The sequence below is a fragment of the Hemicordylus capensis genome, chromosome 1, assembly GCF_027244095.1.
Source record: "Hemicordylus capensis ecotype Gifberg chromosome 1, rHemCap1.1.pri, whole genome shotgun sequence".
NCBI classification, from domain to species: Eukaryota; Metazoa; Chordata; class Lepidosauria; order Squamata; family Cordylidae; genus Hemicordylus; species Hemicordylus capensis.
The window spans coordinates 456,372,821-456,395,990 of NC_069657.1; the positions used below are offsets into that span (position 1 = coordinate 456,372,821).

At 49.0% G+C, this 23,170-nt stretch overlaps 1 protein-coding gene and 1 long non-coding RNA gene across 3 annotated transcripts in view; one reads left to right on the forward strand and one right to left on the reverse strand.

Annotated features, from left to right (window-relative positions):
- Positions 1-5,448, reverse strand: part of CIB4 (calcium and integrin binding family member 4) — a 43,514-nt gene extending 38,066 nt beyond the window's left edge. Inside the window, exons 1-2 of the mRNA XM_053250035.1 lie at positions 5,369-5,448; positions 4,310-4,344 (exon numbers count right to left, since the gene is read on the reverse strand). Of these exons, the coding sequence (XP_053106010.1) occupies positions 4,310-4,344; positions 5,369-5,422 (89 nt within the window). The 5' untranslated portion in view covers positions 5,423-5,448. The remainder of the gene's footprint in view (positions 1-4,309; positions 4,345-5,368) is intronic.
- LOC128324896 (uncharacterized) lies at positions 5,369-21,572 on the forward strand. 2 transcript variants are annotated; one of them, XR_008307156.1, is made up of 4 exons: positions 5,369-5,750; positions 17,387-17,541; positions 18,678-19,963; positions 21,294-21,572. It is a non-coding gene; the product is annotated as an uncharacterized LOC128324896 (long non-coding RNA). The 2 variants fall into 2 exon arrangements; XR_008307157.1 differs by having other exon boundaries at positions 5,371-5,750; positions 19,617-19,963.
- The last annotated feature ends 1,598 nt before the right edge of the window (positions 21,573-23,170 follow it).

Below are 23,170 nucleotides of genomic sequence, written 5' to 3' on the forward strand. Positions count from 1 at the left end.
TACCTCTATGTGTGCATACGGATCTGTTGTGTGCCTATGCTGCACACAGCTTGTACATGCACAGAACATAACACGTGAAAAACATACTTCCAATGTGTCCCTATTTTCCCATTCACCTGAATGGGAAAATGGGGATATGTTGGCAGGTATGGAAACAGGCTATAGATTCAGGTGTTTCCTGGATGCTTTGCTGCAGCCATTTATAAGAACCTAAGAACAGCCCAGCTGGATCAGGCCCAAGGAGGCCCATCTAGTACAGCCTCCTGTTTCCCATAGTGGCCCACCAGATGCCTCTGGGGAGCCCACAGGTAAGAGGTGTGTGCATGCCCTCTCTCCTGCTGTGGCTCCCCTGCAACTAGTATCTGGCACACTGCATTTGTTAAAGCGCAAACAGAGACGTGGAAAGTTGACCTGGGTCCTGCTTTATGCTTTACATAAGAGGCTTGTTTCCCAGCCATTCCCCTGGCTTAGGGTGGCTCTAGACCAGGCCTGCTCAACTTTGGCCCCCCAGCTGTTTTTGGATTACAACTCCCATAATCTAAAAAGAAACACAAAACAGATACCAGCAAGAGTCACTGGAGGTACTGTCCACCCCCAGGACCGTACCTCCAGTGACTGTTGCTGGTGTCTATCTTATGTTTCTTTTTAGATTGTGAGTACTTTGGGGAGATCCATCTTATTTATTTGTTATTTCTCTGTGTAAATCACCCTGAGCCATTTTTTGAAGGGCGGTATAGAAATTGAAATAATAATAATAATAATCTGCAGACACAGTGGCCAATAGCCAGGGATTATGGGAGCTGTAGGCCAACATCTGCAGGAGGGCCGAAGTTGAGGAGGCCTGCTCTAGACCCAACATGAGAATGTCCTTTTAAAAAACATTAAAATAGCAGCCACCAGGGAGCAATTAGGATTGGGACAATTACAGACTCATTAGCAATTAATGGGAGGAGGGGGAGGCCCTGGAGAGCTGCAGGAAGAAGACGAGAGAACCGGTCAGAGTGCGGTACTGCTGGGCTTGGGGGAGTTTCCTGGGACAGCAGGAGTTGGGTCAACCAAGTCCCGTAACTTCCAGAGACTTGTCCCTTGAATGTGCTGCAAGTGATTTAAAATGGGACGCTGCTGCTCCCACTTTGCCTGGCCTCCACTGGTGCTGTGTGCCTTCACCACCAGGGGCTTTTATGATGGAGGGTGGCCGGAGGGGCTGTTGGTTTGATGCTGACTCCTCTCCTCAAAGGTCGTCACTACCACCCTCAGGGTTGACATTCCAGAGGCTTCCACCTCAGGGCGGCCCTTTCAGAAGGCAAAGGGAGGCAGTCACCTCAGATGGCAGACTACTGGGGTGCCAGCAGGGTGGTGGGATGCCCCCAAACATGGCCATCAGAGCAGCTCTTCGGAGCAATCTGACCTTGGCGACCCTTGCAAAATGTGCCTCTCCTCACACTTCTTGCAAAGCTTGCAAGAAACACAAGGAGACACGAGGACAAGTCTATGGTGCAGCCCCATCTGGAGTACTGCGTACAGCTCTGGTCACTGTATCTTAAGAAGGATATTGTGTAACTGGAAAAGGTGCTGAAGAGGGCAACCAAGATGATCAGGGGCCTGGGGCACCTTCCTTATGAGGCTAGGCTACAACACCTGGGGCTCTTTACCTTGGAAAAGAGGCAACTAAAGGGAGGCATGATCGAGGTGTATAAAATTATGCAGGGAATGGAGAGGGTGGACAGAGAGAAATTTTTCTCCCTCTCACACATTCTTTGCCATGGGATGTGGTGATGGTCACCAGCTTGGATGGCTTTAAAAGGAGCTTAGACAAATTCATGGTGGACAGGTCTATCAATGGCTACTAGTCCGATGACTGCAGGTCACCTCCAGCCTCAGAGGAACAATGCCTCTCAATACCAGCTGCAGGGAAGCTGCAGCAGGAGAGAGAACATGCACATACCTCTGCCTGTGGGCTCCCCAGAGGCATCTGGTGGGCCACTGTGTGAAACAGGATGCTGGACTAGATGGGCCTTGTGCCTGACCCAGCAGGGCTGTTCTTATGAATATGCTGGCAACCAACCTCCCCTCCTGCACCCCCCTCTCAAACCTTTCAAAGGCCATCTTGAAAAGGGGGCTGGCCTCCAACAGGGTTTGGGGGCAAGGCAGCATTTGATGCCTCACCTCAGGTGCCACAATTCCTTGAGCCACCCCTCCTCCTCCTCCTCGAGGAGTACACAAGTGCCCCAGGCAATTGCCTGAATTGCCTCTTTATCAATCCCTCACCCACTGCAGTCAGGAGGCAGTGAGCCTCCCAGAGCAGATGAGCCCTAGGGCCTTCAAACCTGCCACACATATGGGGAAGTCAGTTAGGGCCCCCTGTAGTGAATGTGAAGAGAATTGGTCAATCGACTGATGTTTGGTGTTTTAAAATTTTTAATGTAAAAATGGCTAAAAATGGTGAAATCTGGCTTGTTTCAAGCCAGAACATTACAAATACGTCTGAAACTGAAGACCTTCCTTGGAATATCACTCCACCAGCATGTGGAGGGATCTTCCATTTGCCTTCATGATAAGGGGTAACAGCATGCCCCTTTTGCCCTCCCCTTTATATCTCCTGAATGGATGGGCATACAGTTATGAATTCTGGCACAATGAAGTCCACATCGGCAGGACATTGGCATAACATTGGCAGTGTTATGTTTTTCAAGGCTATGGGTAACTCCTTTTATTGGGGGGGGGATTTGGGGGGGAACTAAAAATAGGGGGGGGAGGTTAAAACTGGCTTGTTTCAAGCCAGAATTGTATTATTATTTCTTGTTTACACAGTCAGACAGGTGTTATTGACTGGTTTGTTTTATCCAAACATCGAGTCCTTCCCAAGGACCTGGGATGGCTGAATTTTATTGTCAGTTATAGATATCATCGCAGAATATAGGCTGTTCCCAGTAAAGCTGCTTTTTGTAATTGGCTTCTTCTTCTTATTATTATTATTATTATTATTATTAAATATTTATACCTTGCCCCTCCAGTGCACTACTGCTCGGGGCGGCTCACAACAATAAGATAGACACAGATGCAATAAAAGTAATAAAATTAACTAAAAAAAAATTAAAGTCAGATTAAAAACCACGATTATTAGGTTCAAATTAAAACTGAAAATTATAAAAGGCTAAAGAACCTGCCAGAATTTTACAAAAAGTTCTGGATCTGCAGCCCTCCCTAGAACCATTATGCCATCCCCATATAGAGGAACAAAGACATTCCTTTGATTTTATTTGATTGCAGAAGTACACAGTCAATAAAAGTGAAAATACTTTGAATGTTTCTCTTTTTGTGGTTAGGAAGAATTTCTCACTTTCCCTTCTAGCCATTAAGGGATTAAAATGTGTGAAGTCCTTTTAACCCCCTTTAAAAAGTCTGATTGTTCCTGCAATGGAAAAGAAAAAAAGTTAATATAAATTCAAAGGAATGTCCTTTTCCCTGCACATGGTGGCGTGTGTGTGGAATGATGGTCCAAGGAGGGGCTTCAGAACCAGAACATTTGGTAAAGGCTTGAAACAAGCCAGATTTCACCATTTTAAGCTATTTTTAGATTTAAAAAATCAGGGCAATGACCCATAGCTTTGAAACAAATTACACACAGTCCTGCAAATGCAGACTTCATATGTGCCAGATTTCATAACTGTATGTTCATTCATTCCAGAAATATAAAAGCAGCTGAAAGGGACATGTTGTTGCCCCCTTTCATGAAATCAAAGGGCAGATTCCTCCACATTTGCATGGAATGGTGGTCCAAGGAGGATCTTCAGTTTAGAAGTTTTTGATTTCACCAATTTTTAGCCATTTTATTTATATATATATATATATATATATATATATATATATATATATATAACCAAACATCAAGAGGTTCACCAGTTTTTTTCAACTTCACTACAGGGGGCCCTGATCTCCTTCCTCACATGTGTGGGAAGTTTCAAGGCTCTAGGGCTAATCAGTGATTTTTGGTAATTTTTAAATTTTCCCCATTGACCACTATGGGGGAAAAAATCCAAATTTATGTCAGAATTTGCATTTGGATTCCAAATCCGATCCAATATCCAATATTGTCAGAGCCCATGGAATCCAAATCAGATATTGTCAAATTCAGATCGGGTCAAATCTGAATCTAAATCTGAATTTTCTGAACACAAATGGGCCTAGTGGAGACATAACACCAGGTAGAAGGAGTCACATTTGCATGGGGAGCTCATAAAAGGCCCGTCAGCACTGCCCTGAAGCACCAGGACCAGAGCCTGGGTGAAAGAAGGAGAGATGGACTTACCGTAGGATTTCTCCCTTGGTGAGAAACATCAGAACCTGCGGGGGATGACAGAGATATCATGCTGCAATGCAGTTCAGCACCTTGTCACGTATATCTTGGATACTTGTCTCTAGTTATGTGCTCACCTGTTTCCACATGTGTACATCAGATGCAAAAGGAGAATCAACATCTGCATGGTGTCAGCTAAGCAATTACAGGCTGATTGTGAAAGCCTGTGCTGGGAGAACTGGGAATCTGTGGCGTGGTCCGCCATTGCTGCACCAAGGTTGAACAGGAAGGGCCTGTTGGCCAGTTTTAATTGGTGCGACTGAGCGATATGGGCACCCTCATTCGTGTTTCAACATGACTGTGATTCTGCTGTAACAAGGAGGGTAAAAGGAAATCTTCCTGCTGACCCTTGGCCCCTTGCTGCCTTTCCAACGGCAACTTTGGGATAATGAGCAGCCTGTCCTCTCAAGCTTCCTTTAATGCCACCCAACTGCTGACATTTCCAAACATGCAATCGCTTAATCACTTAGTCCATTAAAACGCAGACAATGGATCAACTTGGAAGTGCTGAATCGGTGGAAACTGCCTCATTTTGCCCCCAAAGAAACTCCAGACACATTTGGAGACTTTTGCTCAGGCAGCCCATCTGCAAGATTCTCAAGGGACGTGAAAAGAATTTTGTTGTAAGATCTGTGAAGTTTCTCAGCTTTCGGGGAGCTCTCATTAAGAGGGGGAGAGAGGTCAGGTGACCTTCTATGAGGTGCCAGAAGAAAGCATCTGCAGTGTGGTTGCCATGGAGACGGCAAATGGGCTCTGTCTTTGGCAGGATCTCCAGGTGTCTGGAGAGAGCAGCCCGCCAGGATGGGCGGGGCCTTTGGCTCCAGCCTAGTCCAGTCACAGGTTATCTCCACGATATCAGTTCAAGGTGGGGCTAATGAGCCTACAAGGCTTCTGGCAGGCTTGTAGGTGCCATTACATGGGCTGCCTGGATGGATGCCAGGGACTACCTTGTTATGAGGACCACACCAGATGAGAGGCAATGGCCAGTGGGGACGGAATGACGCTCCTTACCTGATATTCTTCAAGCTCGTCTTTCTTCATAGAATGACTTGTACACTGGCCCATATTCTCCTGCCTGGAATGTCGATGGCCAGAAGAAGAATAGAACAAAGGTGCTGGTCACCCATGGCAACCAGATACACAGCATCTCTCTGGCCACCTCCCAGTATCATGGGTGCAGAATAGCCTCTTCCCATAAAACCTGCATGGACCCTTTCACCGGGGATCATATAGCTGTGTGGAAAAGCCAACATTGTTGAGTACTGGAAGGCCCTGGGTTCTTGCTCCTGTTTTGCTCCACATCTCTCACAGCCAGCCATGCGCCCAAGTCCATGCTTCTAGCAATTCCACTCCGTTCCTTTCTTACAGTCACAGACCAGTCCACAGGCAAGAGGTATGTGCATGCCCTCTCTCCAGCGGTTGCTCCTCTGCAACTGGTATTGAGAGGCTCCATCTTGCCTCTGAGGCTGGAGGTGACCTATAGCCGCCTGACTAGTAGCCATTGATAGACATGTCCTCCATGACTTTGTCCAAGCCCCTTTTCAAGCCACCCAAGCTCGTGGCCATCACCACATCCCATGGAAGAGAAGTCTATGCACACAAGCAGCCTTACCCAGGTTAGAACCCTACCAGGGTAGGGCTACTTGTGTGCAGTGCCAGGTTCGATCCCAATCCTGGTGCTGCCTCCCCTGCAAGCCTGGGTTTTGTACCCAGACTTTTACCTGGGATAAAGGGTGAGAGCGCACTCTTTATCCCAGCTATGGAGTCGTGTGTATGCTTGGGCTGCACACAGCCCGAGCATACACTGAGTCAGTTGCCAAGAGTGCCTGACATGCCACATAATACTCTCTCGCCGCTTCCGCATCAGCGCCCGCCTTGCTCTCCTGCCCGTTGCCCTTCCCATGGGTGGTTGTTCCGAGGGTGATGGCCAAGGGCCTCTCGGAGGGAGAGAGGAGGAGCAGGAGGAGGGGTGGGAGGGAGGGTTCTGGAGCCGGCGGTGAGCCACCCAGGAAGCTGCAGCCTTCTACCGAGTCAGAGCCTTGGCCCATCAAGCTCCGTCTTGTCTGCTCTGACTGGCAGTGGCTCTGCAGGGTTTCCGGGAGGAGTCTCTCCGAGCCTTGCCTGGAGATGCTGCTGCCGGGGATTGAACCGAGGAGGACCTTCTGCTTGCAGACCAGACGCTCTGCTGCTGAGCTCCGGCCCTGTCCTTCCCTGACGGTGGGCTCCCCAGGGTAGCCAGTGGGGGAAGCCAGAGCTGGGACTCAAGGGACCCTCCGTCTGCTGTTCCCTCCGCAGGGGTGCCCTTGTGGGCTCACACCAAGTCAGGTCATTGGCCCGTCTGGGCTGGTGGCGTCAACAGCTGCCCAAGGCCTCCAGGCTCAAGCTCAGGGCTGGGGTGTGTGTGTGTGGGGGGGGGGGTCCTTTCCAGGGATGCCCTCCCTGAGATCCTTCCAACAGGGGGTCTGGACTTGAGGCCATGGGGGGGGTTTAGAGGGGGTGATCATGCAAAGACGTTGGGGGCTTTAGCATCACCCCCTCAGACTTTCAAGTAGGGATCCACTCATGTGTAGACAACCCCCTGGGAGCCTAAATGAGGCACAGCCAGAGTAGGAGAAGGTTGCTGCTGACGGTACAGTCACCTGATTCCTGCAAAAATAGATTTGACCCTCCCCATCTCCCCAAACTCAAAGAAATTGGTGCTCCTGGAGAGTCTGCACATGCACCGTGTTGTCCTGCTGCCAGCGGGCCCGCGGAGCAGAGAGCAGCATCAGGCGCAAACCCCTCAGTCACTCAGTCGGGAGGTCAACAGGATGAAGGGCAGGAAAGCGGAAGGCTGGCCTCAGCTTCCCTTCCTTCTCCTTCAGCCCCAGGCAGGGCAAAGCAGCCCACTCTGGGCAGCAGATCTGGCAGAGGCGGCTTCCTTAACCAGATGTGTAACCACAGGCGTGTAGTATCCTGGCATGTAGTATCCTGGCTCAAGGTTGACTCAGCCTTCCACCCTTCCGAGGTCGGTAAAATGAGTGCCCAGAATTTTGGGGGCAATATGCTACATCATTGTAAACCGCTTAGAGAGCTCCGGCTATAGAGCGGTATATAAATGTAAGTGCTAGTAAGTGCTATGTGTCCATCGAGAGAACCAGATGGAAGTCCTTCATTTCCCATTTGCTGCTCTAAGCAGATACAGAGGAGAGGAGAGGAGAGGAGAGGAGAGGAGGAGAGAGGAGAGGAGAGGAGAGGGTAATATAACAGGAGAACCCAGGGTATGGGAGAGCTTTGCAAGGAGGCAGGAAGCGGCCTAGAATGGGTGTAGGGGCTGCATTATTTATTTATTTATTTAAAAATGCTTCTGTACTGCCCAAAACTTGCATCTCTGCTTTCTGGGTAGTTTATTATTTATTTATTCATTCATTCATTCATTCATTCATTCTGTTTTTATACCACCCTTCCAAAATGGCTCAGGGCGGTTTACAATGAAAACCAGAAACCATTAAAAACCAATAACAATTAAAATTGTTTAAAATTTTACAATTAAAATCATTTAAAACATCAAATCAATTAACAATTAAAATCATTTAAAACATTTTAAACCCATTATTATTATTTTTTTAAAAAAACAACTAAATGTAGTTAATGTATTAGCCTCACATACTCTGTGGCCAGAGTTGGAGGAACGAAAGAAAAGGTGACTAGGGATTTAGAAGAATGTCTAATGTATGAGAAAGAGAAAAGGAGCAGGTCTGTGCAAGCTACCTGTACAAAGCTCTCACTATACACATGGAGTTGTGTTACCTGGTTTTCCCAAATGGAGAATTTTGTGGCACTCAGAAGCTTGCAGACGGCTGCTTCACAGTAGGTAGGTTGGTCCCTTAAAAGGAATCCTTCCAACAGAGGTTACACACTGGCAGGTGAAAGCCATTTATGTATTATACTGCATGCAAGTTGCTCAGGGCAGTGAACCCAGCTCTCCCCCCCCCCTTTATCCTCTCAACAACCCTGAGGGGCAGGCTAGGCTGAGAAAGCATGACAGACCCAAGGTCACCGACACCCAGTGAGCATCATCGCTGAGCACAAATATGAACACAGATCTTCCTGGGCTTAGTCCATCGCTCTAGCCACTGCACTACCCCGGTTCTGCTCATGTGTCAAGGGATCCGTATACAGAAAATATAAGCCCTGCTAACTGAGCGAAGAGACACCTTTCAAAGTGGTGATTCTCTTATATGTAGCCGGGGGAGAGCAACCGGCCCTCTCCAGCCCCAGCACAGCATCCCTTCAGTGGTTGTGGCTGGTACCTGCCTTGTGTTTCCTGTTAGATTGTGAGCCCTTTGGGGACAGGCAGCCATCCTATTTATGTATTATTTATTTTTCTATGAAAACCGCTTTGAGAACTTTGGTTGAAGAGCGGTCTATAAATATTTGTTGTAGTAGCAGCAGGGGCGTAGCGAGACCCCCCTGGGCCTGGGGCCAAAATCTGGGCAGGCCCCCGCCCCATCACATGCACGCAGTGTGCCTGCAACCTAGCACCCTGGAGGGTGCTGGGACGTCGCATGCCCGTGATGTCATATGGATGTCGCATGCCCATGACGTCATGCGGACCTGCATATGGACATCACATGCCCTTGACGTCACAGGTATGCAACGTCCATAGTCAAACGGTTCAGCCGGAGAGGCCCGCCAGCCACAGTGCCTGCCGCTGCCACAGGGGGTGTCCTGCCCTGCTTGGCTCAACCCCACCCCCAGAGGCCAAGATAAGAGGCAGGGGAGGTGGGGCCGGGGCGGCATTGGGGGGGTGGGGCAGGGCGTCTGCAGAGCGGCCTGCTTGGGGGCCCCTTGGGGGCCACCTCGACCCTCTGGGCCTAGGGACCTGTGTCCCTGCTTGTCTAATGCATACTACGCCCATGATGAATAGTAGAAGTAGTAGTAGTAGAAAATGGGCTCCTGGTGGCTGCTTTGAGATTTCTGTGCAACAACTTTGGAACACCTTTGGAGCCGGATTAGGACAAGCTGCGCCCATCTTAAAAAGCCCCAGTTTATTACACAAAGGGGTCAGAAGCCCCGCTCTGGCCCATCGCCCATTCTGGCCCATCACACCCTCTCCATGCAGCGCCAGAGTGGGTCTGAAGTGGTGGGCGCTGCTTGGAGCCATGATGGCGAGTGTTGGCCTAAACTGTGCCCTGGTCTAATAACCTTAATCACCCCTGCACAGATGTATTAACTCAATATGATAGATGTGTGCGTAGCCCTCAAAGTATATTTTTGTCTTCTAATGTGGGACCCTAAGCGGTTGCTTGCTTAATGCTTAGCTTGGGCCTAAATCCAGCACTGACTGCTCGTTTCCCCCAAAGCCATCACAAGCTTTCCTCTTGGGGCCCTGGCAACTCAGGAGCACACAGGACCCAACTGCCTGGCAGCCTCAAAGGGGCTTGGCTTCCCACTTTCGCTCCCGCTCACAGTGATTTCTGTGAGAAGAAGATCTATTTAAGTCCTTTCTTAAGGAAGCAGATAGGGACGGTGTGGTCCTTAGAGTCGTGGCCTGGCACTGTCTTTCTAGCTGAGCAAGCATATGGCCTTCGTAGATAATTCAGAGTTTAACCACATTAGAGAGGCTAAAAATAGACCCTGCTGGCCTGGCCCTTTGGAAGGAGGAACATAGGAAGCTGCCTTCTGCCGGGTCAGACCAGTGGTCCATCTACTCAGCATTGTCTACAGAGACTGTTGGAGACTTATCCACGGTTGCAGACAGGAGTTTCTCTCCCAGCCCTACCTGGAGACACCCGGGGTCAAACCTGAGACCTTCTGCATGCCAAGCAGATGCTCTTCCACTTTGCTATAGCCCATCATATCTTACCTAGCACTCATATGTAGCCTCACACCCAAATGCAAACCAAGGCAGACTCTATTTAGCATAGGGGACAATTCATGCAGTGGGGAAATGGCTTGACTGCCGAGCTTCAGGTTGCCAGTTCGAATCCCCGCTGATCTGTTTCCCAGACTATGGGAAACTCCTATATTGGGCAGCAGCGATACAGGAAGATGCTGAAAGGCATCATCTCGTAGTACACAGGAGGAAGCCATGGTAAACCCCTCCTGTATTCTACCAAAAGAAAACCACAAGGTTCTTTGGTTGCCAGGAGTCGAAATCGACTTGACAGCACACTTTACCACAGGACCAGCTCTCCTCCCCATTGATCTTTGCTGTCTTGTTTGCTGCTTTGCAAAAGAAAGGATCATGAGCTGGTCTTGTGACAGCAAACATGAATTGTCCCCTTTGCTAAGCAGGGTCTGCCGTGGTTTGTATTTGAATCAGAGACATGTGTGAGCACTGGAAGATGTTCCCCTTTGGGGATGAGGCTGCTCTGGGACGAGCACCTGAATGCAAAAGGTTCCAAGTTCCCTTCCTGGCAGCATCTCCAAGATTGGGCTGAGAGAGAGACTCCTGCCTGCAACCTTGGAGAAGCCACTGCTAGTCTGTGTGGACAATACTGAGCTAGATGGACCAAAGGTCAGACTCAGTATATGTCATCTTCCTATGTTCCTAAGTTTGCGCTGACCCAGAAAACATTCTTATATTTTTCTCCCCCGCTCACATCACTAGAACCAGGAGGCATCCCATGAAACTGAAGGCCAGGAAATTTAGGAGTGACAGAAGGAGGTACTTTTTCACAGAGAGCATAATTAACCTATGGAATCACCTACCATGGGATGTGGCAATGGCCACTAGTATGGATGGCTTTAAAAGGAGCTTAAAGGAGGACAGGTCTGTATCAATGGCTGGATAGGCCTTGGGCCTGCTTCTGCAGCGCTGTTGTTACATCTTTATGCTGCTCTCAGCAGTATGGCCTGAGAATGCTGAACACCGACCAGTAGGTGGGTGCTCCCCATCTGCTGTTCCCTAGTGTCCCAGGTTGAGGCAGTGGCCAGAGGTGCCTTTTATTGGCTTTGGCTGATACACCAGCTGCGCCCATTTCTTGAGACAAATGACCTCAGAATAGTAGTACATCTGCTGGTCACCTCCAGACTTGACTGCTGCAATGTGCTCTATGTGGGGCTGCCTTTGTATGTAGTCCGTAAACTTCAGTTGGTCCAGAATGTGGCATCCAGGTTGGTCTCTGGGTCATCTTAGAGAGACGATATCATGCCTATTCTAAAAGTTCTACACTGGTTACCGATAAGTTTCTGTGCAAAATACAAGGTTTATTACCTGTCAAGCCCTAAACAGCTTGGGCCCTGGGTATTTAAGAGAACGTCTTCTTTGCTATGCACCACACCGCCAATTGAGATCATCTGGAGAGGTTAGTCTGCAGTTGCCACCGGCTCGTCTGGTGGCTACTCAGGGACGGGCCTTCTCTGCTGCCGCCCCAAAGCTTTGGAACGCTCTCCCTGATGAAATAAGAGCCTCTGACAACTTTTACAAAGGAGTCAAGACACATTTGTTCACCCAGGCTTTTAATTAGATACTGTTTTAACTGTGCTTTTAATAGTTTTAACATTTTACATTTTAAATTGTTGTAAAGTTTTAAACCGCTCAGAGCCTTGTGTTTTGAGCAGTATAAAAATGTGATAGATAGAAAGAAAGAAAGAAAGAAAGAAAGAAAGAAAGAAAGAAAGAAAGAAAGAAAGAAAGAAAGAAAGAGAGAGAGAGAGAGAGAGAGGGGCAGGCAGTCATCTTGTCCTTCAGGTAGAAAAATGGCTTGCAAAGCCTCAGCTCCAGAACATCTTCATCTTCAACATGGATAAAATGCAAAGGACATCACAGAGCTTACAGCAGCCCTTTAAGGTAGGCCAGTGCAATTATTCCCAGACTGCAAAGGTGGGGAGTGAGACTGAAAGCAAGCAGCCGGCCTCTTCTGTCCATGGCATTGGAGATGCTTGATGGGTCTCTTCGCCACGATGTTCCACCACCAGCTCTCTCAGAAGGCCAGCGGCGTCTGTGCCGCACCTGAGCAAGGCCAGGCCTGCCAATGCTCCATCCCTCTGCAGGCAGTGAGTGGTGTGCATGATATCGCTTGCCCTCTCCTGCCCCTTTCAGTCAGGCCGCTGCAAATGAGCAGCAATCTGGAGCCTGAAACCTCCCTGCATCGATAATTGAATTAAGCTCCTTAAGAAAGCGACTTGCTATTTCCCTAATGCCTCTCCAGACACTCTAATGCTATTACCCCCAAACAGAGCCTCATTTAAACAGCTTAGTTTTGATTGCTTTGCAAATGGAACCTGCAGTGATGCCTCTGCAGCAGCCCTGCAGGATGTGAGCGCCAGCCCGGCTGCACACAATGGGAAACCAGGAGGGGCTGGAGGAGAGGAGGAGGAAAGAGCCCCGCAAGCAACCGCCTTCTTCTTGGCTGGATGTGGTGAGTGCAGGGCGAAGGTGGGGTGGGAGAAGCGTTCCTGCAGATCATGTGTCCCTTGGTAATGTGCGAGAAGACCTTGGCAACTGGGTTAAGGAAGCTGGGCCAGGGAGGTGCCAATTCCATGTGTCAGATTTTGCAACCATCCGCACAATCAGAAACTGTGTTCTACCCCAGTTTGTCATCTGTGTGTGCTTCCAATTTTTGGTTGTGTGGAAGCAAGGTAGGAGGGAAACCTGGGTAGAAGTGACGGTGCAACCTTGGAGAAGCTGCTGCCAGTCTGTGTAGACAATCAGGGGCGTAGCAAGGTTGGAGTTGGCCCAGAGACAAGATTTTAAAATGGGCCCCCCGAAGCAAGTCATGCAATGGTACTAGAGAAAGATGTGCTGTTCTGGTAGCTCCTGGTCTTAACACTCACATCAATTTTGGAGGATGAATACAACTGAAGGCAGCCCAGGCGGGTGCGCGGCTGGGGGGGTCAGTCATGTGACTTGCCTCTGGGGGGGGCCCCAAGGCAGTGGGCCCCCAGACAACTGTCTCCCCTTGCCCTATTAGAGTTATGCCCCTCTCTGAGCTAGCTGGGCCAGTGGCCTGGCATGGGAGAAGGCAGCTTCCGATGTGCCTTTGTTCCTCAGCCTCCTGACTGGCGTCCCCACACAGTGTGATGCTCTCGTCCTCGTGGCTGCACAGCTTGGAAACACAGGCCCCTGCTCCTAGTGTGAGAGGGCATTCTGCTCCATGAGAGCACGGCACAGTCACATGGCATGATGTTTCTTCCTGTTGGAGTAATGGGAAGAAGTGTCACGTTGTGCGATTGCACGGAGCTCCAAAGGAGCCCAACGCCCCACCGTGCAGCCGCAAGGACTGGGGCTCCCACCAGCAGTGTCGCATGGTGCCCAATGCCCGTCTCCACCTTTCTGCTTCTGTTTGTCTTTGCTTGTGGCATGTGCTGTGGTCTGGATCACGTGGGCTGAGGGGAGGTGTGGGATCTCGTCCTTCCTTTAGGGCAGACAGAGGAAGTCCTGGGGGGACGTTGGGTTCTAAGCACTGGGCTTCCCAGTTCTGAGTCTTCTTAATAAGCTGGAAGGTCAACCCTCTCTCCAGACTGTGATCCCTTTTCCTTCTGATTAACATGTGCTTCTCCGGCTCTGGTGACTTTGTGATGCCATAGAAGCTCATCACAGCCCCTGCTCAGGGCTGGATTAACATAGTAGCCAATGTAGCATTTGCTACGGGCCCCGCGTTTTCTAGGGCCCCGCACGCCTGGCTTGAATGCCCCTTCTTTTGCTCTCTATTTGGTGCTCTCTGCTGACTCTCCTCATTGCCTGCTGCAGTCCATTCTCATCTCTGGCAACGCTCGCCTCCCTCGAGGGCGTTTAAGCAAGGTCTTCCTGGCACCATGGTGTTGATTGGGTTAGCTATTATGTTAAGCAGCACAGGAGGGAGTACTAAGAACAACAATAGGAACAGACAGCTTGCAAAGGGGTCTCAAAGATAACTTAATCGCCAGGGAGTTGGTCCTTATTTGTTTAAACTGTAAAAGTTTTTAAAAACATACACAAAGAGAGTAAAAGAAATAAAAGCAGTTTAGATTAAAAAACAAACAACTATTAATGCTGGGCGGAGAAAGGAAGCTAAAGAAGATGCTAGTTGAATGTTGCCAGCGTTTTCCGACTGACTGGGAGAGGGTAAAGATAAACAATGAGAATGTGTACCTTTAAGAAGAAAAAGAAAGCCGGAAGTAACTCAGATGCACAGCAAGAGGAGTCTCAAAGTTTAGTGGATCAATTGAGGGGAGCTTGGAGGGAGATTATATTATGGTCTTGTTGGGTAAGGTCACTTATATCCTCCTTTAGTATCTTGACAGATACTAAAGGAGGATATAACTGACCTTACCCAACAAGACCAGCAGCAACAGTATCTAGTGCTGTTGGGAGGGAATTTGTGATCATTGCTTTTCAAGGAACTGCCACATTTAAGGTGAGCTCCTTTCCTCTCCTCTACAACTGAAATAACTACTGCTGCGTTGCCAACTTCATTAGCTTTACATTGGGATGCCTGCTGAAATTGTCCAAAGATAAACGGAGGCTGCAAACCTAAACACACTTACTAGAGAGTAAGGCTCATTGAGTTCAGTGGGACTTACTTCTGAGTAAACATGCTTAGGGTTGCACTGAATGATTTGTGCCATTTCCTCCTTTTAATATTAAACATGTTAGTGTAATTTAGATTGAAAATGTGCCTCCTGCTAAAAGATTGTCTTTTGGATACTTCTGTTTTCATGGAAGTTGCTAATGCACCTCATCATAATCACATTCATTTGCAATGCATCAACTATTTTAAATATACATCTGCCTTCCTGTCAGGCTTGCACAAGAGGTTAAACATAGATTCTTAATATTGTCAAATGGCCCTTTTAATGTGATGGCTGCTGGGATCCAATATGTTCTGCACACATTGGAATCAAACATCCACTGTTGTGTGCCAAAATTGCTAATAGGTTCAGATTTCTCAAAGTACAGAATTCCTGAGAACCTTTTCATTTAAACATTCAGAGTTTTGTTCCCCACCCCCTTTCTCTTTGTGAAAATAACTCCAAAGGAGAACCCATGGTCAGGCGTCACAAAAGTGTGTGTTTGGGGTATGTGTGTGTGTTTTGCAAAGTTTGTTGACTGGCTGGCTCAGCTGAGTGGAGGCATGGGGTGGTTAGTGGGGGAGGGGAACTAGGCAAATGAAAAAATTTAATTACTTTCCTATGCAAGTAAATAACTTATGTTTCAATATTTATGTGCAATTTTTAGTTTGGGGCTCCTTCATAACATATGCTACAGGCCCCACACTAGCTTAATCCGGCCCTGCCCCTGCCCCGGCTTTCTCAGTCCCAAACATATGTAGTCACCTTGTTCGGCAAGACATCCAGCATGGACCATCTCTGAAGATTGCTCCAACCAGTGGATCACCTGGAGGATGGTGGGTTGATTGCACTATGCAGCTCTGGGACCTGTTGCTAACTGGACTTGAGGAAAAGACTTTTTTAAAAAACAAAACCCTTCTTAGCTCTCTTCCCGTCACCTTTTCCTGGGGAGGATGAGGATGGGAAGAGCCTTGATCCTGCCTCCCACCAGGAAATAGCTGGGCCAACTACTGAGGAATCCTAGTCTGGAGAGAAGTGCCTCACTCACGGGTGCTGCATATTCCTCTTTGCAAAGTACAGGCGCATATCAATGAAAGGGCAAGGCTGATCAAGGCTCCCATTCAGAATGTGGCGGATAAATCCAAGACTGGCCTTTGAGATCTGTTTCTGGTGCTAGGGCTCATGCATGGAACAAGAGAAACAAGAGTGCAGAGTGTCTCTGAGCTTGTGCAGAATAACCACACTGAGTTACACATTGATTGATTGATTGATTGATTGATTGAGTGTCGTCAAGTCGGTGTCGACTCTTAGTGACCACACACAGAGAGATTCTCTCCAGGGTGCTCTGTCTTCCGCTTGGCCTTGAAGGTGCATTCAGCACCACCATTCTGTGGTGCATTCCGTAGTTATACACTACTACTATGAATATTTCTATACTGCTCTTCAACCAAAGTCCTCAAAGCGGTTTACATAGGAAAAAAAATAATACATAATTAATTAAAATGGCCCCCTGTCCCCAAAGGGCTCACCATCTAAAAAAGAAACATAAGCTAGACACCAGCCACAGCCACTGGAGGGATGCTGTGCTGGGGCTGGATTGGGCCAGTTACTCTCCCCCTGCTCAATAAAGAGAATCACCACTTTAAAAAGGTGCCTCTTGGCTCAGTTGGCAGGGGTCAAGACTGAACGACTTCACACATCTAGCATTCTGGACGCCTGGGGTCTCAGGTGGGGGCAGGGAGCCATCTTCCTGACAGAAGTGGCTCCAGGTGCTCGTCGTCCTTAAATTTTATTTTTAGAAGCTATGCATTAGTTGACTCCAAGCACCATACAAACAATACCCACAAAACAAAACAATAAATGCATACACATCAGATTGGCTCAGAAATAAGTCAAGCTACTTCCCCCAAACTCAGGAAATAGCTCAGGATCCGGTGCAGAGCTACAACTGAGCAGGACTGGGGGTGGGGTGAGTGCCTGGGGCTCCCCCCACACCCCCTGCCTGCGCTGGGCACTCTGCTGGCCACTCCCCATGCCTCCAGGCAGTTCTAACGCAGAGCTCCCCCAAGCCCAGTGAGAACAGGGCAGCAGCCCCTTAAGGCAAGCCTGGTCTCACTGGCCTCTGGGCAGCTGGCCCCAGCAAGCCTGCAAGGCCTTGGCTGACATCACCAGGGTGCTTTCCAGAGTAGACCCTGCAACGGGATCATGATGAATCTCTGCAGTGTTTTTACAGTATGGATGTGTGTGATCCTGGAGTGGAGGTCCTTCTGGGAGGAGAAAGTGGTTTATATTTTACAAAGTTAGTTGGGGGGTGGTGGTGCTATCCCCACTCCAATAGGAAAGGCCCACCTGGGTGCTTTCCAGATTAGACCCTGCAGTGGGGTCATGGCGGATCTCTGAAGTGAGCTTCCACACTTCCTGCGTTGTGACACCGCATGGACAGCAGGGTGCCGTTCACATTTCCAGTGCCTTGTTTTGAATTTAATCGCTGCAATATAGAGCTAGGACGTCGTATATCTGGCATTAAAAAGTTACAACCTATTTTTTCAGGTTGTTAGTTTTAGCGAAACTGCTCCTCCTGCTGGGTGCTTTGCTGTTTATGTTTTGAATGCAATTTGCCTGAGCGGAAGCCTTTTGCTGCTGTTGAGCGGCGAATCTGGAAAGCGCCCTGGACAAGGACATCCAGGAGCTGCAACAGAAGACAGGTAAGCTCATCATGTTCTGACAAGGCATTCCAAGGAGAACTGAAATGATATTGCAATTTATTTTCCCAAATATTTCAATTTGAACACTGATTTCAAAATCTGAAAACAAAATTGGATGCTCGAAAAATGAAATGCTATTGTATGGGTTTTTGGGGTTTTTTAACATGCTCAAGGGGTTAATTACATATTTACCCTGGTGTAGGGCTGGGGAGACCAGATTCCTACCAGTGAGTCAACCTACCCTTTCTCGGCCTGGCCTGCCTCACAGGGTTGCTGTGGGGATACGCAGGGAGGGCAGAGCCAGTGGTATTGCCCAGAGCTCCTTGGAGTTCAAACAGGATAAAAGCATAAGCGGCAGCAGCAGCAGCAGCAGCAACAGCAACATATTAAAGGAATTATGAACAGTTTTAAAGCAGATGTTCCCCAAAGCCAGATTAAAATACAGATTAATAAGTAATGAAAGATGACGAAGCGGGGGTGGGGGTGGGAATTACCTCCCCCTGGAAGGAGTCTGTCTTCACCTGCTTGCAGAACAACAAGAGCGGAGAGGGAGACAAGTGAATGGGCTGATGCAGCCAAGGGCACGCTCCTCTTATCTGGAGAGCTACTCCTGGATTCTGCCAAAGAAAACCAACAGGGCTCTGTGGGTACCAGGAGTTGAAATTGACTCGACGGCACACTTTACTTACTTTACTCCTCTCATGGCTTGTGGCAACTGCCACTTTCTCCCCCAACAAGCGCTCTCAGGATGTCTTCACATGTTGCAATTCACAAGTCGAAGAATTGTGGTGGGGGCGGGGGGTGGAAATGGCAGGCATCAGCTCCCCAAAAGAATGTCAGCCCTGGGGGAAGCAGCAGCACTGCCATGAAACGGGAGCTGCGGGGGGTGGGGGTGAGCGAAGGTGTGCTGGGGGGCAGTCTGGCTCCCCTGCTCCTTCTCCCAAATAGGATCTGGATGCGTAATGCTTGTTGCACACAGGCACATTTAAAATAAGGATCATTGACAGACCATGGATGCACATCTGTAGCACCATCTCATTTCCATTCTCAGCCGGTATCGGCTCTAGGAAGGATTTTGCACCCTTCTTGTGCTTGTGCTCCAGAAGAATTAAATGCCTACTCACTTTGATTTGCAGCCAAACAAGCATGTTTGTTTCTTGCTGGGACAGCATACCCACACTCGCTTAGAAACTGAAAGGGACAAGAAAGAGAGATCCAGAGGTGGAGTCCCCCTCCAGTCCACAATAAAAGGTTGTAATTGCTCTTTAATGGTCATTATACAACAGAGGACATTTATAAGCAATTGCTTAGGTGTATTATACATCAATAAGACTCTAACATGTTTGGCACTGAATGTGACGGAGATGTTAAAAATAACACAAGTGCTTTAGGTGATATTTCGTGGGAATGTGTTTCCAGTGGTACTATTGGAAACATATATCAGAGACATTATTGGCTACAAGTTTTGATAGCTGTTTTGTTAGGCTATTTAAACTTGGAGGTCAAGAGTATTTTGGACAAATAAAGGATCTCGTTGGCAAAATCTTGGAAATAGCATTAATGGATATTTGGAAACGCAGAATCTGAAACTTTATGTTGATGAACAAACTTGTTGCTTACTTATTTCAAACATCTTTGGGAAGGGAAAATTGGAAAGGGGAAACTCAGTCAGATCAGAGATTCAGTATTTCCAGACACGGTCCTTGAACAGTCGCTTATTTTTCTCTGAATGGTACAAACTTATGTGAGTTGTTTCCTTTCCACGCTGTGCATGGAACATTTGCTCTTCAGTTGTTTAGAAATGTGAGATGTTTTTTCTTTTACATTTTAAATTCTATTTGTACAACATTAATATTTATGTTTTTAAAATGGACTGTTGCTGTGGATACAAATGGTCAAATGTTGATGGCTGCTGAACAATAATGAGATGTTGAATATTGATGCTGAATATCAAATATTTGCTGAATATCTGTACACTGAGAGACTGTTTGCCAGCAACATTTGCAGAGGAGGAGCAAACCCCTTTCCAGTCGAATTCCAAGGTTCCAGAGTCCTTTTCTCCTCCTGGTTTGCAGCACAACAGAATGCCCGTGACAGGAGGAGACCCAAGTTGACCTCATCACAGACCCCTGGAAAGGAAACGTGTTGGAAGAAAAGAGAAGCGGCCAAGCTGAGCTTGAAATCGGATTTATTTCATTTCTAAAATGAAAGTAGAAGAGCAGTACAAATATGCTTTGGCATGAGAAAGAGAGAATATTTGCCCAGGAGCCTTTGCTTCCATTCTTCCCCCACCCCGCTCGCTGCCCTCCAATTCTTCTGTGCATGGGAGGCTGAAACCACCCAAGGAGGCCGACTCAACCTACCAGTCAATCCAAATCCCGTCCCAGCAACCCTGCAATGCCCGACTTCCTAGCGATATGTGGTGAGTACATAGCATCACTGATCATAAATACCTCTTTTTCGAAAACCCCACCTCTAACATTATGTACATGTTGTCAAGTATTCGAAATTGGTGGGTTTCGCTTGGTAAAAAGTAGCAAAATCTGAGCATCATCGCTTTCTAAACCAAACACACAGTCCTTTTTGTTTTCTCTTCATTCACGCAGTGCCCCTCGCACTCACCCCAAACAAATGCTGTCTATAAAAGAAGCAGGGAGAGAAAATCGGCAGGGGGGAGGGGGCCCAACCTGTGCATAGGGCAGCCTGCCCTCCCCCCTCGAGGCTCTCCGCAAGTCCATAGCCTGCTGCTTTCATCATGGAGTTGCTACATCTTACAGTCAGATAGGAAGTCAAGGAGGTTTCTTTGAGAGCTGAGCTGAAGATTCTCCATGGAGAAATTCTGGCTCAAATGTTTGGGGAGGGGGCAACCCCGCTGGAAGTATTCAGGGGCAGAGGAGGAACCGTTGAGGGGCAAAATCCTTTGTGGGAGAAAGTCCTGTCGATGTCAGTTTCCCCCCAAGCCCACTGGAGTGATGCACCATGATGTTGTGGCCCTGCTCTGATGGGAGCTTCGGGGCTGGGGTGTGTGTGGATGGAGGCCACCACTGTCAGCTCACCCTGAAATCGACCCACTGCCCTCCAGACAGTCCCCAAACACCCCTCCGCTTGTGCGGTCTGCAAATGGGGCCACACTGTTGGGGACCGACTTGATTGGTTTCTTTATTTTCGCACTGGACCCCCTGCCTTTTGTGCACAGCACTGACCACCCAAAAAGGGGAAACAGGAAAATCTCTTTGGCCAAGGAGAGGCAGAGCAGGGGTTGTGGTGGCAGGCCCAAAACACGGGGCTGTGAGCGGATGCTGCTTTTTCATCATCGTCGTCATCATCAGGTATGCTGTGTCCTTTTCCAGTGGAGACTTGCTTGTTTACACTGACAACAATCCAATCTCTCGGGGGGGGGGCAGTTACCTTTATCAGTATTTCTAGGGCCACGTCCACTGGACTTGAGCATCTCTGCAGGGCGGTGGGCCTGGGAGGCTGACGCAACGTTGCTCCGACCCTCTGCCCCCCTTTGTGTGTGCTGGTTGTCCCAGGAGCTGCCCCACCCCTCATGTATTAATCCCACCCACCATCACCCAATGTGTCCACAGAGGGAGAAAGTAGCAACATTGCAGTGGTTAAACCTGGGAGTGGCAGAGGAACCCTTCACACAATTGCACCCAGGTTCCACGCCTCACTTCTAAAATGCCACTCTGTGTTTTTTCCATGCTCTCGCATTTCCTTCTTTCTGGTTGTGCCTTGATTCTCGGCAGCGATGGATGAATCCCTGAGCGACTTCCCTGCAGTCGAGGGCCCCAGTCCAAGGGCAGAACATTTGAAAGCAACCACTGCATTTCCTCCCGAGATGGCCTCCCTCTCGGCTCAGTCCTGACGACTTCTGCTGGCTGGGGGCAGGGTCTGGCCTCAGGCTGGTGCCCATGTTCTGTTATTCTAGAGCAACGCAGCCTGCCTCTGATTTGTTGACATGGTCAAGTGATTCATCCAAGGCCAAAATGAATTGAACTGAGTCGCTTCTTGAATTAAAAGAGCCACTGGAGAACTAGGGTGTCTTGAGTAGCTTTTGTTTCATCTTGTGGTATGTGACAAAAGTATGTCCATAATCTTGGATGCTCAAAAGCTGGTGGGTCAGAGGCTTTGCTGGAAACAAACGGGGCCTTGAGAGGGACCACAAGGAGCTGCAACAAAAACACCCCAAGAGTCTCTGTCCCAAAGTTGCCAATGGGGACTCCTGTCTGAGCATCCCTTAAGCCCTGCATTATGGCCCTGATTCAGACCATGATTGTTACACCAATGGAAGTGAATGGGTCTCCATTAGTTGTGACAATTTGGGCCCATGGGTTTCAACACAGCTTAGGTCAGGGATTCTCAATACTTGGGTCCCCAGATGTTGGACTACAACACCCATCATCCCCAGTCACAATCACCATTATGGCTGGGGATGATGGGAGTTGCAGTCCAACAACATCTGGAGGTCCCAAGCTTGAAAGCCCTTGGCTTAGGTGTAACTAACATCCTCTGGATCGGGGCCTACTGCTTTGCAGTAAAGATGATCAGAAGGGTCTTCCGCTACAGTTCATGATTTTGCGGTAGTGTTCCTATAATCCACTGGCAGGGTCATCAGTAGCAGCGCTCATGTGGGCCTACGAAGAGCCTGGCTGGGTCAGATCAAGGGGTCAGCAGATTTAACATCACTTCAGTCAGGCTCCTCCAGGACACCCCAAAGCATAACCCACCATTCATCTGCTAGTGAGGAGAGACGACGGGCTTTTGCAACCTGCAGAACTGGGTTGCGAAGGGATTGGGTCCGGTGTGGTGCGCGCTGAGTCGAAGCTTAGTACAGACGGGAATGCGAAGCTGCTACAAGCCATAAGAGAGCTCAGACTCCTGCAGGTCTGTGCGGGATGAAGGAGGGGGGACCTCCACAGCAAACAGGCGCATGGCCATCAAGACTGCCTTCTCATGGCAAAAAGGGGGTGTCCGGCGTGAGGGGGCCGCACCAACCAGCCTCTCCGGCTGGCATGGCATGAAACGTTGCATATTTGAAAAGCTGACCCAAAGCCAAGGCACAAAGTGAGGGGAGGCAGCCGCAGGTGGGAGAGCTGGGCCCGGAGGAGGGGGACAGGAAGGAGCCGCCCACCTTCTGGGCGTCCTGAGTGAGTGCCTGTGAGGGACCATTCCGCTGACAGCTGGCCAGGCCATGAGTGGACTCATAGCCAGAGCTCTGTGGCCCAAGCATCTACCACAGGGTCCCCAGATGCTGTTGGGCTACAACTCCCATCACCCCCCTGGATGATGGGAGTTGTAGCCCAGCAACATCTGGGGGCCCAAGGTGGAGAACCCCCCTCCTACCAACTGCAGGGAAGGGGGCAAGAAAAGGCGGGGAGCCAGCGTGGCCAGGTGGCCCACGTTCCCTTGGATCTACACAGGGCTTTTCGCCCAGGGGGAGGGTTTCCAGCCTGGGGCAAAGTGTAGGCACTTCGCCCTGACCTCCTGCCCTGCAGCAAATGTCCGCATGATGCCAACTAGGTTGTGTGAACTGGCCTCTCTGGAGAGGTTTCGGATGCTCCATATTTCAGGGAGATGGTTCCAAAGAACTAAACTAGCATGACCACAACCACAACGCTGTTGG